Here is a 19,197-nt window from a genome sequence, read left to right as displayed (position 1 = left end):
TGGAATGAAAAATTCTGCTACTATGTGTCATTACAGATTTAAGAAACATAGGAACCTGTTCACACGTTAGTCTTTAAATAAGAGGAAGAAGGACTGACATGGTGCATACCTGGCACAACATCCTTACCAACTTGCCTCCTCGTCTTTCATGGCCTGAGCATGAAGAAAGAATTTGTCACTTCCTCTGAAAAGGTCAGAAAGATGAGATGAAAGCATCACAATGGAGATAATCCTATTACTGTAATTAGGGAATCATCATCTATCACTTCAACTGTAAACAAAGCCTTTTCTGTTTTCACTCAGGACTTAACCCAGCAAGTGATGACAAGTCTACACATCCTTCGTTCTCCTGGTGTGTGCAAAATCTATTTAATTATTTTTCTCACTTACATTTTTTAGCATCATGGGACATACAAACCTATTAAAACCCAAGGTTTTTCATCTATGCATATAACAAATAATGAGAAAAGCTGCTCACAATTATAAGTATTGAACTGTCTGAAAGCTGTTTTCTAAAAAAGTAAAACAGCATTCTTGGAACAATGATGGTATTGAAACTGATGAGGGAAATGCTCCAATTTAAATACCTTCCTGAGATACTGAAGAATTACACACTTACTAAAAGTGTTTTATAAAGTCCTTGGAGCAGCAATTACATATTAACAAAAACATATAAATGACTGTCTAGTGTCTAATTTACAAGAAATTGTGCTCAATATTCCATAAAATTACAACAAGTCTCAAACATCAGAAACATCCTTTCAGAGCATATTTGGCTGGTGCTCAGCTCTCTCCAAACGAAGATACTAGCCCATGTGCTTGAACCTTAATGCTTTGGCAATTGCTTACTAGCCCATGTTTTTGTAAAGTATGTTAAGGAAAAACCAAACTAGATTACTATATAAGAAATAAAACAACAGAATTCTGATTTCTTTACAATTTTCTTATTAGCTATCAAGGGCAAAAACATATACAATCATAAAGAAAAAGGAAACAAAAATTTTTAAATTAATCTGCTTTTGGAGTTTTTCTGCTACCCTACCTGTAGTCACAATAACATTTCTGATTAGGTTTAAAATTATTTCTTTTGCAGGGGGAGAGGGTTCACGAGTAACAAAGTTTTCGGTTATGAAATTGCAGTAGCACCACCTTCTCCACATAGTTGTCTTCTAGTTATGCTGCAGAAATACCTGTGCCTTTATTCAGTTTATACAGCTGTGCCCTTAGCCACGTTTCACATTGATTTCAAGTTCTATTTAAAGGCCCACATATAATTTTACATGCATTCAAAGAATTAAGGTGACATCTCTCAGTATGAATGTCTTTCTGACAGCTCTCTGAAATTCAGTAGGGAAGAGTAAACATTTTTTTTAAATCATACCACATTGATTAAATCAGTTGACTCATTAGTTAGGAAATTTGGTTTTGATTGTCACCAGTACCAGTCACACCCAGAAAGCATAAACAGTCTTTCATGCATGTTCTGACCAGGCTGCTCACAGGATCAAGTGGCTTTCTCTTGAAACAAAAGCTTTAAAACTCACTTTGAAACTCTGCTGTGTTTCTTGGTTTCAACTGCTACTCACTGTGCTTCAGAAGGAATGCTTTCAAATTTTAATTTTACTGAATCTCCCCTTGTTTTATAAAAGCAAGCAGCAGTATCCACCTGCCTTCTACACAGAACTTGCTATCTTGTCATCGTGTTGTGTTTTGCGTATCCCTTTAAAGTCTAAAGTTTAGAGTCTATGACTTTGCTACGCTTCCTTGATGGACATTTTTCCTAGAACTTCAGCCACTCTCACTACTTTTCAGAATTTGCGTCACACAGTTGATGCACAGGCTGAAATGACAATCAATCATGATGTCACTTCAGTGCAGGTCAATTAAAATATCAACAAAAACATGACTATAGACAAGTAAATTTAAATTATAGTGGCTCATACATATCTTTTCAGCATGACAAACTTTTTCAGGTCTTCTTAGAAGCTTATTTATTTTCCAAAGATAGAAAATATGCAATAACATGACCCCATAATTCAAATCCATATTGTCAAAATTTAGTGCACTTTACTATTAGATTTAAGAGCCATCACTAATTTCTGATTAAATGCACCAACTCTTTCTTTCTGGGCTGGCCAGTTCAAGATGCAGCGAGATCTGAACATTCCTCTTCTCAGGCGAAGTGCATGATACAACTTGTAATCTTCGATATCGTGAAAAAAGATCAATATGATGGAGTCACGACTTTGTTCAAAAGCTTGCTGAAGAGCATGATACACCTTAAAACTGAAGCAAAAACAAGATAAAGACACATTTTTTTTCATGTGGAGGGAAAAATGACAAACAGTTCTTTTAATAGCTCACATATTACATTAGCACATTGCAAACTCAAAGGCTGGACTCAAATAGGGGTTTTAATGTCTATCCTGTAACATAAAATTGTCATTATTTATTTTAAATGAGTTACCTTCTAACTAAGGAAAAAAATAATCCTTTAAAAATACAACCTAAGTCTACTGTCTTGATATAGCCTTGTTTAGCAAAGTGCCTTTCTTTTCGAGATTGCTACGTAAGAAATGTGAAAAGACTCATTTAAAGGCAAACAAAAACCATCTTTGGATGCTACTGATTTCATCCATTATTGCTCTATTTCAAACATGGAATTCTAAGGAAAGCAATCTGCTTGGTTGCTCAGAAAAATAAAATAATCACCACCATTGACTATGAGATTCAAATTTCCAGTAAGGTACATGTGGAGCAATTAACTTCATTAACTTAGGATTTTTTTCTTAAATTATCATATATTAAGTAAATATATTGAAGTAGTATTTGCATGGTATTTTAAATTAAATAGTATTTTTTTATTAAACTACAAAAAGCAAAAAAGATTTGCCTGTTAAAAAAAAAAAATCTGTTAAGAAATTTTCCCCTTACATATCGGATTTTATATCCTACTCACTTTTTGCACCAGGGATCCTGTAAGAGGTGCTCAGTCACAACAAAAATAATCTTCCTGCTCATTTTTATACTGTTAATTGTGGCTTCAATTTTAGATATGCCTGCTTCAAAGTCCCGTTCTTCTAAACAAAAGCTAATTCGAAAGTTTTCTTCCAGAGACATGAAATTTTTAGACACCCAATTCTTGTCCTGCCTTGCATGAATGATGTAGGCATCATAATCAAACTCTTCTTGTTGTCTGTCAAGTTCTTCAAAACCAAGTATTCGACTTACTAAAATATTCCAGTAGAAGGCTATTCTCCACCCTTCAAAATGGATGATAAGAACAATAAAAATGAATAGTGTCACAATAGTGGCAGTAATCACAAACAGAAGTTTAAATGGAGCACTGTCTTTGCAGGCTGAGCTGTCAAAATGCAACACCAGACTACCGTGGTATTTAGGGGGGGTGTTGCAAATGTACTGGGACTGCAATCCAGGTATATATGCTTGGGTCACATTAAGCCAATCAGCAAACCAAGCAATGCTTTCACAGGTGCAATCAAATGGATTGGAACCCATCTCCAGAATTCTCAGGCTGTTGAAAGCTGGGCCGAACACTTTTTCTTCGACTGAGGTTATCAGATTTTTTTGAAGGTTCAATGAGTTCAGAAAGGCTTGGTCATCAAACAGGGTTGCTGGAAGCAAATTCAAATTATTTGATCCTAAATCCAAGTTTTTTAATTGTAACAGACCCTTGAAAACCTGAACTGGAATCTCATCAAGCCCATTTGATTTTAAATTAAGAATATGCAAGTTGGGAAGATTTTTTAAAAAAAGAACAGGGCCGCCTGGATTTGCATGTTTCCAAAGTCGGGCTAAATTGTTGTGCTGCAAATCCAGAATGTAAAGTTTGTGAAGTCCATCAAACAAGTCTTCTTTCAGGTTTGCTATATTGTTATTGCTGATATCCAGGACAGTCAGATTTCGTAGAGGATGAAAAGGAGAAGGAGAAAATGCCAGATTACTGCAGCCTACCTTTCTCATCATCAGTTTTCTAAGGCTTGGGACAAAAATAAATGATTCACTTCGCAAATACAGTTTTTTATTGTAAGAAAGATAAATATCTTGTATATTATTGAGACCTTTAAATTCATGACCTTCGAGCTCTTGACTAATTTCATTAAGACCAAGATCAAGAATTTTTAGGTGTCCCAAGGAAGAAAATGCCCCACTTTCTATTGTAGATATTCTTGTTTTTGTGAGGTTGAGAACCTGCAGACTGGAATTAGCAAGTGATGAGAATGTTTTATTAGTTATTCTTTGTAAGTTTATGTTGCAGTTACAGAGACTCAGATACTTCAGGTTGTTCAGACCTGTGAACATATTAGGAGTAATTCCTGCAAAATTGTTATTATCCATTATAAGGTACTCAAGGTGGTGTAACCAATGGAAGGCAAAATCTTCAATTTTCCCATTAACTGAATTTATCAGATTCAGATGTTTGAGGCTGGATAATCCATAAAATAAACGTGAAGATACATGAATGTTATTATGCTTCAGGTTTAAGTATTGTAAACTTGAGAACCACTGAAATGAGTCATCTTCTATCACAGACAGAGAATTTTGGGAAAGGTTTAAAACTGTAAGATTTGTTCCATGCAATCCCTGGAAAGTTGACTTGCTGATGTACGAAAGTTTCACACAGCTCAGTGAGAGGTTCTGAATCGCTGTGTTTGATAATTCTGTGCAAAGTTTCTTTGTGCAGTTTTCACCAAGGTCAACGTTGTTCAGTATGAGGCCAAACAGGTTTCCAATTGCATGTAAACATCCTTTGTCAAACTGAAAGAAAAAAGAGGTTTGACCTAAATAAAGGGATTATATAAGAAAGTTGACCCATAAAGCCAAAATCTTCACAGATTCTCAAACAACATTTTCAAGTAGAATATAACTGCTGCACTCAGATTTTTTCCATGGCCACATTCAGACAAATGCTTCTTGGAGTTTATACTTCATGTGATAATAGTTCTAAAATTGTAACATTATCATCATAATAGTAGTAGTACTCTTTTGGAAGAAGACTGAAAGTTGCTTAGTGAGATGCAAGTTAATTGCAATTTTGTACCCAACTACTAAAATCCTTTCACTAGAAATATCTTAGAAGCTGAGATAATATCTTTTTTCAGCTTTCTTTTATTTGTATCTGCTAGGGTTACCAACATACTAGTGCAAAACCAGATATACTGTAAAAAAAGTTACTTAGACCTTCAGACAGCCAAGAAGAAACCCAGTTTCTTTGTGTAAGCAGAAGCTACACTCTAGGAATGTGATACTACACACTTGCTTCCACAATGCAAATACCAAGGCTCCATCATGGTGCTGGCTCCTCATCTTGATTCAGGTATCAGCTCAATGATTAAATATTCCAATTGTCAGAATAGTTCAAATGCGTAAGGCTGCTTTTCAGACAGCAATATTGTAAAATCAGAGCAGCTTAAACTAGCATAAAATAGTACTGCCCGAGAAAGAAGCAGTTCCATCTACTTCTCCACATGCTTTACCCTTGTGCTAATATCGCCCGTACATGCAGTCACGTGGTGAAACAGAGAGAATCAACCTGACAGCAAGCTAACCAAGCAAAAAAATCTGTAGAATTTTCCCAATGATTCCGTGCATAGCTCATTAATCTTGTACCAGAAAGAGGAAGGGATGAAGAGGCCCAGGGGGAAGAGGACACCTCTAAGCAGTAGTACAAGCTAATGCCACTTTAAGATAGTCTTGCAATTTCAATGTACATGCTCTTTAAAGATCAATCAACTGGAAGAAAAAATAAACAACAAATAAACAAAAAACCCCCACAAAAAACCAAATGCAAGCAATTTCAATGCAAATTCAGTATTCATATGCTGAGGGTCAATCAGTTCAGAACAGCAACACCATCATTCTTCAAAGAATCATATTGTAACGCTGAGAAGCAGGTCAGAAAGAATAGTGAGCTAGATGGCAGAGACTTCTACACCCTTCTTTTTTTTTTTTTTTTTGGAGTGAGTATTATTTCTCTGTGGTACCCAGAAGCCTTTGCCTGTGATTAACTAGGAAATGAGACCTACATTGTATAATTAGCCTTGCAAATACTGCACTTTTCCCCTACTTAGAAAGTAGGTCATCTGTTCACCTACAGCACATGCAAAATAAACAAAGATCTTGCATAGAAAATACCTGGTAAGGGTTCACAGAGCTACTTGATCTAGCTCTTGCCTGAGACCTCTGATATACATGGAACCAGCTCTTACTGATTTCAGTGGGAGAAAAATAATTATGTGTACCACTACCAGAGGTCAGGAGCAGTGCTGCATACAACAGGATGGTTTTATCTTTGATATCAGAAGATCAATAATGTAACGTAAATGCTATAGAATTATAAAGAATAAATCAGGATAGTTCCATTTTATACTTACATCTGTTGAACTTCTGTTGAAATGCTTCCTACCTCTTTCAGTGGATTTGATGACAAATCAAGGCTGTTCAATGAGGTGTTGCTAAGAAAACTGAAATCGTCCTTTCTTAACTGAGTGATTTGATTGCCATCCAATATGAGCTCACGAAGGTTCTTCAATTGCTGCTGCAATCCTAAATTTGCTGACTTCAAAAAATTATGAGACAGGTCCAAAATATTCAAGTTCTGGGGAGAAGATGTAGACAGAAAAGTATAAAATTATTTTTATTTTATATAATACAAAACTATTTTGAAATATTGCATTAGAGTCTTATTGATTAGAAATTAGTTCCAATACTATAGTTAAAGTAAGTTTGTAATAGACAACTGGCAGCTTTCAAGCTGCTGCAGGAAGAAGCCTTCTGTATCTTCCACATCTGCAACTTTCATTGTGTTCATGGTCTTAACCTGCTAAAATATCTATTGCAAACCAAAAAATTAATCTAAAATTTCTTAACTCTCTGAAAGCCCTCCTGCTCCAGATACAGTGATAAAAGCAAGGCCTAAACTGGCTGCAGTTACAACTACTACAGTATTTAACCTTGTGTCCCACCCACACTGTGGTCCTCCCTTGCAAACAAAGTGAGGAAGGTGAAAAGTGCAGAGCAGCCTGCAGAAATCAGTGCTGTACACCTTCTAATACTGCAGTTTATGCCCAGGTGTAGACTTCTGCACCTGCAGAGGCAGAGATGCTACTCCAAAGGTGACTCCACAGAATGCGCCTTGATGTGCCCCAAGCCTGGCCTCTATCAGTAACAGGGCAGCAGCAAAGTGAGGAAGGCCAGAATTTCAGTTCTGTTCCCAGCACGGAAGCTGGCTAGATTCATTTATATTTAGTTGAGAGTCAGCAGTCCTACAATGTAAGCAAGTATATTTTATGTAACTGAACTGGAATACTGGGTTTAGCAGAAAAGTTCAGACTTGTTCAAAACAACATGCACACTCATTAGAACATTGTACAATGATTACAATCTACACAGTCTCTATTTTCTTCTTTTCACATGATTCCCTGCCTTGTGCCAAGACAATGGAATAGTCTTTTCCTGCCTTGTGTGCTGGTCCCCTAACCTTATAGATGCCATAGGGAAGAATATTGATCCACATGTAAACTGCAAGGAAAAACAAAGGTAGAGTTAAAGTTTTTAGTCTTTCTCAATCCCTGCAGCCCTGGGAGACAGCACACTCAGCCTAAGCACTGAATGCTGCTTCATGTCTGTGAAATTACACCTTGACCTTGAGAATTTAGGCTAGCTATCATTTTTAGACCCCAGGCAACTCAAATTCCACACCACTCACTTTGCTCTATACATCATCTGCTGCTGCTATTAGCACTAATCCTTTATGGAGGGGTCCCTCAATGGGATGCAAGACAGAAAAGGGGGTGGAGAGCATAAGGATGGCTGAGACTCCAGTGTATTCTAACACAGGAAGCCACTAGGCCTTTTCTTTAGAAAAACAGTGAAGGCAGATTACATGCTGGGTATTTTCAGATGCAAATAGGCAGCTGTTCTGTACACACACTGGAAAATACAGTAAATTCCTCATTTAAACTTTATTTACACAAAAAGATGCATTTCTAAAGCTTACCTCCAGGGTTTTGAAAGGATCGTTTTTTATATCTATTCTGTTATATCCTAGATTGAGCTCAGTTAGGTTGGTGCAGAAAGCAAAGGCTCTGTCAGGGAGCTTATACAACTCATTATGTTCTAACTTCAGAATCTGCAACAAGGGCACAGTTTGGCACAATTCTGGTTGCAGTTTAGAGATGGTGTTGTAGCCTGCATTCAAGTAAACCAGCTGGTTGTACTTGGTCAGATTTGCCGGACCTAGCTGTTTTAGCTGATTATGAGAAATGTCCAAACCCGTTATATTGTTTGGGAGATCAGAAGGAATTTGAGAAAGCTTCAGGTGTCTGCAGTCAGCCATTTCATCTTGGATCTGACAATGCTTTCCAAATGACACACACAGCAGGAAGACATAGACCAGTGTGACAGATAAGCCGCTCCACCAAAGAACAGCACTTCCCATTGTTTTAGCTGCAAAGGCAAAATGAACACAGTGTAAATTACAATAATTTTTATGTGCCTTATATCTCAAACTGAAGGTTAAGCAAGCAGGCTCAAAACCCACATAGTTTTATACTGAACAAACAGTATTTTTCACCCATAAAGTAGCTTCTATCAGTGCCCCACTGCAATACAGGCTGTAGAAGGGAATTTAACCTTACTAGACTTCACAGGAAACTAGAAGAGCTTCACAAAAAAAGTGACTCCCAGGAATATGAGCTTCCTTAATTCTACAGCTCATATTTTCCCTTGTTTGGAAGCTATGTTTAATTAACGCGATCCTGCTTTGAGTACATTATATTATTAATCAATAGCAAACAATGAAGCACGAAATCAAACCAGCACATTTGTACAGAAAAACAAAAAGCCTTCTGAACTGATGTCTTTTAAAGAGGAGCATTTTTACGGCTGTAACAAAACACTCTGAGGAACTGACATTACAGCCTACAGCCAAACAGGAGTTTAGCAGGTCAGACCCCAGCACAGTCTGTCTCTGTAGGTGACCTGCCTTTTCAGAGGGCATCCATTAGGGCTCCAGTCACAAAAAGCCACATTACAGCAGCCAGAGGGGAACCCTGTGAGTGCATCTGTGAGAGCAACCTGGCCACCTAGGGAGAGACACCAGTAAAATCCAGTGGGAGTGGGGATACTAGCAAGGGAAAGAGGGACCTAAAGCACTGCAAAGGCATACAAAAAGGACTGCAAAAGACAATTTATAATAAACGTTAATGAAAAATTAATTCCCTGCTGTGCACTGCTTGTGGGCCTAACCCATCTCTTGCAGCTCACACAGCCTGGCTTTCCACTCACCTGCCACTAACAAACAAGGAAGGGGAGGGGACAGCAAATGACTGAACCTGATGGTCCTGCACAGCCTAGACTGCTATAGCCACTGCTGAACTTGGCACCCATGTCCCTGTAGCTGAGGAAAATAAAGTACCTCTTGTCCTGCCTCATTCCTTTGCACCCCAGCTGATGGAAGAGCTAATGAAAACAAAGGGGTTGTTTTTCTGTAACAAAATCTTTACCTCTGGCCTGCATCCTTCTGAAGGTTTGTTTTAGAGAGATCAGGTAGCTGCCAGGTTCCTTGGCCAGGTCATTTTTGAGTTTGAAAAGTACAAGAAACCTACTGCACAAACACAAACCGAGTTCTTTGGCTGACTTCCAGTGAAGCTTGAAGGGCTGCCTTTTTCTGCATTTTTCATTCCAGAAAGTCTGGAGTCAGACTTTAGGTGTTTCATGCTTTGGTTGAGGATCCAGTGAGGAAAGCACACACCCATTATCAGACAAAGGACAGTGTTACAGCATAATATTTAACAGGCAAAAGAAAGAATGGCGGTTTTAATGTTAGGAGTAAGAATTTAAAAAAACTGGAGAATTTAGCTGTGGAGCCTGTGATATCTCCCAGGGAGGAACATTTCTATATCAGCCATTGGAATCATCTACCCAGGGAAGTGGTGGATTCCCCAGCACTGGGCATTTCTGTGATTCAGCTGGGCAGGGTGCTGGCACATTTAGTCTAGGTCATGCTTTGCTGATAAAGATTGGAACAGATGATCCCTGAGGACCCCTCCAACCTGGTATTCTAAAATTCTATATTGCCTTTTTTAAAAAACACAAAAATACCACCTGACAGCTGGGGACACTACATTCAGGCACAAGCACCAAAGCACAAACATTAAGCAGCAGTGATATGACTTTGCTAACTTGCAAATTAAGAGAAATCCAAGACCAAGGAAGTTGCCCAAACTTGCCTTTGTACCTCCAATATTCTCATTTATTACCAAGAAGTGAAGAATGGCATCCACTTACCACTGTGGGCTTTGTCTCCTTCAGTTTGGAGGCATCGAGGCACTGCACAAATCTCTCAGCACAGAGAAACTATGAGGAAACAATCTGCCCAGGGCCGAAAGAAGTGAAACCGAAAGCAGGGACGGAGGGCCATGCTGCAGGAAGCCAGGGTGAGCAGCAGAACCAGTAGGGTGAGCAGGATGAGCATACCCTGAGCCGTGGCAGGGAAATGCCAGCCTTTGATTTACACTCATGCTAGTGACACAGATAGCAAACACTAGCACAAGTGTACGACTCTTAGAAATATTTTCCTGCTAAAGACTATGCTTTAGGCAATATAATCTCTAGCTTCTAAAGGTAAGATGTATTTAAAAGAATCACAGCTGCATTTGATCTTTCCATTTACTGAAATCTCTATTCAGTTATATCCAGGATCTTTTTGCATTGCATCTTTTCCTCAGTAGTCACTGTGGCCTGAAAGCCCTACATACTCAGATTCACCTCGAGCCCACAAATGGTAAGATGCACAGAAGCAAATAAACATGCAAACACACCCACATGGTCCACCCGTTTTAATTCCTCACCCTAAGAAATATTTGGCTGTGCTGACAACTGACTTCAAATTCAAAATTACTTCTTTACAATGGCCCCTGGTACATCTCTTGTCCACACCTTTTCTCTGTTGTCTCTGTGCAAACAGTGGAAAAAAGTTATTCTTCAGGTTATTTTTTCTCACCAAAATAAATATATTTTCAACCCTATCAAACTTCAGTGGTATGAAAGGAGACCACATCAGCTGACAGGCAATAAAAGTTTTTAAGGTGTATCACAACAGCCACATGCACACAAGTTGCTGCACCTAACTTAACTTACAAGTACCAGAAAAATCATGAACATGCTTCTAAATGCAGTGAATACTCATTGAGAGCCTTCCAGAAATATCACTGCTTATGTGGTACCAGTGGACCTCAGACAGATGATCCTTCTTCTGTATATTCTGCCTAATGGTGTGGGATTGTTTGCAATGCCTTGTTTTATCGTGAAGGATCCAAGGCTAGTTATGCATTACTGCTAACAGGGTTTTTTTTCAAAAAACTTGTCTTAGATTAACTAAAATTGTATTGTGTTTCCTTCAGTAGCTATAGCTCTTGGTTTGCTTAGAAGGATAGCCAAAGAAAATGTAACAGTGTCTAGAAAAACATATGTTTTAGGGGAACAACTACTTGAACAAAGCTTTTGAGGAAGAAAAACCAAATTATTTCAACTTTCTGATCTAATGTTGATGGGTAAAAATGACCCATATATTCTAAATGTAACAAACATACCAAAAAATATAAAGCTGAATAAAAGTACAGGACAAAATAACATGATTCAGTGTTGTTGAGACAAAACTTCTGTTCTACTGGTGTTTTAAATTTCAGTTTTTCATTCTGTATTGGAGTGAACCCAACAACCATTTGAATCCAATCAACAGGTCTTTTAGGCCATTGTCAACAGTGCCCTTATGTAGCTCACTCTCTTTACAGGAGGAGCAGTGACAGGAAAACATTCAGAGAGAAGGAAAACAAGAAAGATCAATCAAATCTGCTATAAAAACTGTCAGGTTTTAACCATAACCTTGTCAGATTAAAATCTGAGGACTGATTCCCAATACCAGCACATTAGATTGTTACTAAATTCATCTGCAAAGATTAAACATCTTGCTGTTATTCAAAGATTGAGATTGTGAAAAGCTTTTATCTATAAATAAAGTGTGGAACAGTATCTTTCAATTCCTTCTCTTAGCCAGAACAAAGGCAAAAAAATAGAGAAGTACGTTTTACTGTAACTAGCTAAAAATAAAAACACAAAAAATGGAACAAAACCCCCAGTTGATCCACATTTGAAAATGTTATTTAATTTATAAGGTTTTATGAAAATTTCGGAAATAATACTATTTTTGGCAGCAATTATATCTACAAAAAGCTAAAATCCAAGAAAACATTTTATAAACAAAATGTAAAGCCAATTCAATTCAATGCCTTGAAATTAGAGAAAATTGCAGCTTTCTCTCTGTTGCATTAAATGCATTCCCTATGGTCAGTTTCCTTTTACATACAGCTTAATGCTTTGAGCATACAAAACACATTTGGAAATACTATTTTGCAAATACAAACAGCATTTGCATACTAATGGTACAATCCCACCCATTGCAATAGCCATGCTGATAAAGGCATTTAATTACCTTATGCCCCAGTCATATGTTTGGGGAATTTAACAGAATAAGAGTATGACATTCAGACTGATTTGCATTAGGGAAAGTTAAAACTGAACAATGTTAAGGAAGTATGGATCACCACTCTGTTCAGCACAACTAAAACAGCATGCCTGTAACATTGGAAACTGGTTGGGTTTCTACACACTCAAGTATCAGGAATAACCTGAGGATAATATATAACTGGGAAGAAAAGCCCAAAAGAAATATTCCAGTCTGTTGTGCATCTATACAAATAATGGAAAGTAAGATGTAAAAATTTTACACTTAAAATACGGGTCTTCACTCTAGTAATGAGACCTGACCCCAGGGAAACAGAAACCTAGGAAGCATAAGGACCAGGGATCAGCATGGAATTTATAGAAGGATCCCATCTAAGACTGCCATCTTGCCTAACAGCAGGTTATGTTGGCTGAATTCTCACCTAATTTTCCAGAAGTAAGGATTTATCATTCACTGCTAGTAACACAAGGAATATGCAAGATGACCTGACAATGAAGGACACCACAGGGACTATTTAAATGTGTCTAATGAGTTTGAAACTTTGTATTATGCAACTGACTGTTGATCATTGTTAATTTAAAAAGATACTGACAGCCAGAGAGATTCTGCAAGAAATGATTTCACATTCTGCAGAGAATCCTGCCAAGCCACACAGCCAAATAAAACGAACTGACAGTCCACGTCATTGAGACCTACTTCCTGCTTTTACAGACTGTTCAAAACCAGTCTAGATCAGGAGGATCTGTGGAACATCTGCACAGGCCACTGTCACAGACCACAAAACATCACCCACAGTGTAATGAACTTAAAACCTGTAGTACAAATTGAAAAACAAACAGAATATTACACAGGAAAAGTACAGGAGTGATAACACTGACAGTGGCAGCAGCCTGCAATAAGAAAATTTGTTATGGGACGAGACCATGTACAACACGTACCAGACAAAGAAGGGCAAAAAAGCCAACTGATCACCACATTAGCCTAGAGCACATGAATGGTGTACTCCAGCCTGATACCCGAGCAGACTTAACATAATGAAAGCAGTGCATCTTGTCTGAACACCAGCAGTAACAAAGGTACAGCCCTAATGCTCAGTTAGAAGTAGCACATTCCTCTTCAAAGTGAAATGAGAAGATCCCATAGCCTGAAATCAATTTAGTATACAGATGTTAAGACCCAGAAACTGAAGAAAGGAGGCATCAGATTCCTTAGCTCTGAGCAACTGCCTTACATGCCTTCAGTAAATACTAAAGCTCACTGGCAGGAAAGACAGATTTGATTGTATATGGTACTACATGGCCAAATATCTAAGTAAATACTGAATAGATTCGTTGACATTCCTTTTAGCTTTTGCAATCTATGACTATTAGTCACTGCCTTATTGTGATCAACAGCTGATGTAAAATCAGATTGCCAAAAAAATAATGTATCCAGAATATTTTTAAATGTTTTTACACTGCATTATTTTGCAACTGACCTAATAGCAGAACTATGAGAAATATTATATGTTAGGTATTTTGATTATAAGAAAGTTAAGGGAAATGCATTAAATCACCAATTCATAAGACAGTAAAATCATTTGAAAAGCACCGAATTGTTATCAGTACCATTTTTTGTCCCCTAAATAAAGCTTTTTATAACAGAAAATGTGACATTTTATTAGATTTTGAACAGACTGCATCGAAGTATCAGGTTAGCTATTGTACGTATTCATGAAGCCGTTGTCAGGGTTTTGTACATGCAATAAATAACCACCAGATGTCAGCATTAACTTTCTGCGAAATAAAATGAACCGGTTAGTTTCTGTTTACGGCTCCATACAAAGCCGTGAAGTAGGTCATGAAGTCCGAACTTCCTTAAGGGAAACGTTTAACTTAAGAGACCGATTCTGTAACTGGTTCAGGATCAGGGCATACAGCTGCCACAGGGCTGCCACAACTGAATTTGTTAAACTAAATTTAGAATTACAAAGAAATTCCACATTCATATTCTTAATAACCAAACATTTAATACATATAAAATGAATCACTTTATTCTGCTTAAGCTAACAAAAAACCAAGCCCACAGCTTTGTAGAATCTGGTATATGTACTGCAATCACTACTCATAAGCCTGCTGCTGCTGCTACTGAATTTACCAGGGTTTTATCAAAATAACGTAAGGAGTAACATACAGCACTAACTGCATTTTAAGGGCTTTATAATAAAGTAATTCCTACAAAATTCAGACTTGCATCATTATGACAGAGACTCCTAGTATTCAAGCCTTAACCTTTCTGAAGGCCACCCACAAATTATTTATCATTAGATTTTTTTCTGGTGGCTGATTCATTAAAATTACTGGGGGGGGGGGGGGGGGAGGGACAAACAACCAAGCAAGCAAAAAGCTGCAAGCGCTCAAAACTTTTTTGGCAACTGACAGGTATCTGAGAACTTCTCTCCTAATTCAGTTAAGTGTGTCTTCCATCTGCTTACTTTGCTTACTGCCATGAGGATACATGCCTTACTAAAATGCCTTTGACCTGGTTTTCCTTTCTGAACTCTTGCGCTTATTCATAGAAGCAGGCAGGTCTGAACACCAAATATGAAAGTCCACAGTGCAGGAATACTGATACTGGAATCTAGACTTTTACACTGCTTTTCAAAGCAAGTTATGAAATTGATTCACACATGCTAATAAGTTGTTTTGAATTTGCAGAATAGGTAGTGAAATGTTTTTGGACATAGGTTTTAAGACACATTCCTGTATTTAAGAAGAGATAGATCGAAGGGAGCAATAGTGAATAATTTTGGTTTAATACTTTTGTCCCAAACAATGTAAGTGGGAGATTGATGCTATTAGTTTGATTGCAGCTGAGTGGAAGAGCAACGTGTGCTGCAGTTTTAGTCTGAGCAGGCTTTATTACTACCCTTTTATCATTTTCCTTGTCCTATACACAGAGGTGAAACTTGGTTTTAATTTTCAGAAAAAACTTGTGCATCTGCAAATGAAATATACTGCATATTGCCAGCTGCATTTGCACATGCAATCAGAAATCAACAGCCTAGAATCTCACTATCTTTTCAGATCAGATCTTCCTATGAGATTTTTGCCACCTGTATTGAAAAATAACTGACCATGGAGTTTATAGCCTTAATAGCTTCCTTAAGCAGATTGTTGTACTGATTATTTCCTCCATTCTCTCCTGTTCCATTGAAATGGCTGTTACAGGCAGTTGGGTGTTGTTAAATTGAGTCCTTCAGCAAAGACAGTATCTGACTTTATATAGCACCTCACAACCTTAAACACTAGGCATTAGTGTTGAAAGATTTAAATCTGAACTGTAAAAACATCTGCAAAAGATCCAGAGGGCAGGTTCTATAGTCACTGACTTGAAGAACACTTCAAAGTGTGTAAGAGCACTGCACTAGTTTACTGAGTCACAGTAGTTGGCCAAGCAAAACTGTTTGAAGCAAATGGTGCTCCTTTGAGCTACACTGTTTAATCTCCGTATCATTTCTGCTGCCAAGGCCGTTACTGTAGATATTCAGGAAACAACAGGGAAGAGACAACAAATTCTACAAATTGCAAATAAAATTACTTCTATTGGGAAGCAAGACAATTCACAGTACGTTTCTGTAACTTGCCTGCCCTGTAGATCAAGTCAGAGGTGAACTGAAAAAAAAAAAAAAACACAAAAAAACCAAGGGAGACAGACAAACTATTGACAAACTTAAAGGATTTCAAATCTTCTTTTAATTGGCTATTAAGTCACCTGGATTATTTTTCCTACAAATAGTTATCAGCAATAAAAGGACAAATTTCACAGAATGTAGGGCTTTTGAGTTTTATATCTTGAGATAATGCCTGTTTTCAATAGGTAACTTAGAGTAAAAGTTGAACAAGTGCAAAAGAAAAAGTTGCTGCAGAGAAGCACATTTCACCAGTACTGCTGATTGCAACCATCATGCACACATGATTTGTATTTACAGAAAACCTGAACTTGACTTTAAATTGACCTTACATCAAAAATAAAACTTTTGGGGTAAGAAAGTCTTACTCGTTTTGCATATAAGTCCAATTAAGTTGACAACTGGAAGCTCCAACCCAAATATGACAGCTAATTGCCTTTCCTCCAAACAAACAGAGATTGGTTTTAGGAAAAGAATTATTCTTGAAGCCATAACCTGAAACACAAAACAAGCAAGAAAGCTGTGAATCAGGAACACCAAATATGCAGAACATTTTTAATGTTTATTTTTTCTGTTTTAAAACTTCTCATATATTTTTTAATTATCTCATGCCTCCTGTTAGAGACACCTGTTTGCATATTCTCTGAGCAACTGTTCAAAAGCAATTTCTCTCCATTGAAGCCATGCTCCTCACAATATTGACAAGGTCAGTAAGGTCCACAGGAAGTCATTTGCTGAGTAAGTGGTAGTCATGCAATTTACAGCTGCTTGGATGAGTAGTTTTAATTTACAGCACATTTTTTTTCAAGATGCTAACCTGTTTTAAGGCAAAACACCTGAATTATTCCCATCATTTTTTTCATCCTCTCCATAAGTGAGACTGTTACCCAGATTTTTAATGCCAGATACAGGTTGCCCAGGGGGGTTGTGGAGTCTCCTACACTGGAGATATTCAAGGCCCGCCTGGACAAGTTCCTGTGTGATGTACTGTAGGTTACCCTGCTCTTGCAGGGGGGTTGGACTAGATGATCTTTTTAGGTCCCTTCCAACCCTTGGGATTCTGTGATTCTGTGATTCTGTGATACAACCAGAATTGTGTTTTTATATACCTCATGAACTAAAATAGGAAGTAATGCCCACTTTACATAATTACAGCCACTTCTCATTTCTGTTACACCTAATACGAGATGAAGAAATAAGATATCACAGCTCTGAAAGCAGTTTAGGGACATAATTCAAGGAGTGTTAATGCTGCTGCACAGAAAGAATCTTGTTAATCATTTGGTTACAGAATAGATCATGGCTCTTTAAAAATACTTACAGTGAACATTAGAACACTATTCTCTGCCAGTTACCCTGCCCTATTTCACAGAGGTTTTACATCAACAACTTTAGAAGTTGACAAGAGGAAGAAAGAAGGTCAAAGGATATCAAAAAAGTGATTTGTTGTCTTAAGCAAATAAAATATTGTGTGCGCAAATCCATTCCTGTACACCACAGAAGGGTTCTCTAATAAAGTGATCATATTATTCATTAACATTAAAAAACAATTCCAGCATACTGCGCTGTTGGATGTTCTCAGCCTGCTCTGCTGCAGTTAAGAAAAAGGTCCAAGGTTCATAGGGGAGGGCTTGTAAGCAGCTCACAAACAGCATGCTTCAAATTCCTTTCTTTTGTAGCAGGAGTGCAAAACTACAGCTGAATAATTAAGCTATTGAACTAGGATTTATGCCAAAAAGACTAATTTGTAAGCTGTGCCCAAAGTGTCTGGGTTTGAAGTGATTTGCATATTTCTTCCTCTGTTATTCTAGGAATGCTATGGGAAACTTGCTACCCCAGGTCTCAGCAGTAGGTTTCTCATGCATACCTTTCCAAACTTGTCTTTGAAAACATGAAAGTAATGAGTGTGACAAGCATCAATGCTATATTTGTATAGCTTATGAATACAGGTATTCATGAAACAGGAAGTTAACTTGAAATTTCTCACAATATACAATGAGATTCAATTTCTCTGGGTTACATTAAAAATTAATGATTTATGCAAAAGCATAAGGGCTGTGATAAACATAAGTAATGAAAGCCAGCCAAATATTTATTTGCTAAGATAAAGAACAGACTTTACAGCTGTGAATTAGGAAATAGTGATGACACTGCACAGAATGCGGGGCAGCCCTGTGCATTCCCCTGCACGTACTTGTTACTTAATACTTTAGTACAAAGCCTGCTCTCTTAGCTGGAATTGACCAAAAATAGAATTTGGCTGTGACAATTCAGTATTCACATTATATTCCTTATTTCATTGCATAATACATTCATTAATTTAATCATGGGAAGCCATTAAGCTATTAACTTAAATCACTCATCTATATGAAATGATTTTCAAATGCTAGTTTAAGGAATGCACATAAATTATGGCAGAAGAGTTCACTTAGATCAAGTTAAACGAAAATGAATGAGAAAACTAATGCAATGCAGTGGGTATTCAGGTTCAGTAAGAGACAAGCAAACAAGCTAGGCACTAAAAACACTTGTGGATATAACATTTTTACTGCAAAGTACACATCCAGATGTATTTTTTTCCTGGGACTGACATTTTATGGGTTGTTTGGGTTTTTTTTTGTTTCTGTCATACTTCTTTATTTCTAGTATGAGCCATTATGTTTGTATCCCTTACTATGACCAAAGCAGAATCCTTTGGAAAGAAAGTGGAAAATGGGTTCCTTTACTAAGGAGCAACTGAGCATGCCTAACGGAAAAGGGCTCACGACACTGCAGGGTGCACAGCCATATCAGAGGCCCTACCAGCATTCAGTGCTACGTCACTATACTTGCCTGTCAAACACAAGAGGCAGTGAACCTCTCCAGTACCCGTGAGTGTGATGGGGATGCAGCAGTCATCTTTGGCAAGCTCAAGACATGCTGAAAGAGACCCCTGCCATTGCTCCTATTCAATCTAAACCTTATTGTGCTGTAACAAATC

The 19,197-nt window shown here is 37.6% G+C and overlaps 1 protein-coding gene across 1 annotated transcript in view; it reads right to left on the bottom strand.

The window, feature by feature from the left end:
- Positions 1-922: 922 nt before the first annotated feature.
- The window catches only part of TLR3 (toll like receptor 3), a 30,450-nt gene continuing 12,175 nt past the window's right edge, over positions 923-19,197 (bottom strand). The window contains exons 3-7 of the mRNA XM_065695982.1: positions 16,586-16,712; positions 8,021-8,469; positions 6,428-6,619; positions 2,960-4,779; positions 923-2,286 (exon numbers count right to left, since the gene is read on the bottom strand). Of these exons, the coding sequence (XP_065552054.1) occupies positions 2,058-2,286; positions 2,960-4,779; positions 6,428-6,619; positions 8,021-8,469; positions 16,586-16,709 (2,814 nt within the window). The 5' untranslated portion in view covers positions 16,710-16,712 and the 3' untranslated portion in view covers positions 923-2,057. The remainder of the gene's footprint in view (positions 2,287-2,959; positions 4,780-6,427; positions 6,620-8,020; positions 8,470-16,585; positions 16,713-19,197) is intronic.

Source organism: Lathamus discolor, chromosome 1, assembly GCF_037157495.1.
Source record: "Lathamus discolor isolate bLatDis1 chromosome 1, bLatDis1.hap1, whole genome shotgun sequence".
In the NCBI taxonomy this organism is placed as follows: domain Eukaryota; kingdom Metazoa; phylum Chordata; class Aves; order Psittaciformes; family Psittacidae; genus Lathamus; species Lathamus discolor.
The sequence above is the reverse complement of the archived record's forward strand: the minus strand, read 5'-3'. Positions and strand labels throughout refer to the sequence as shown.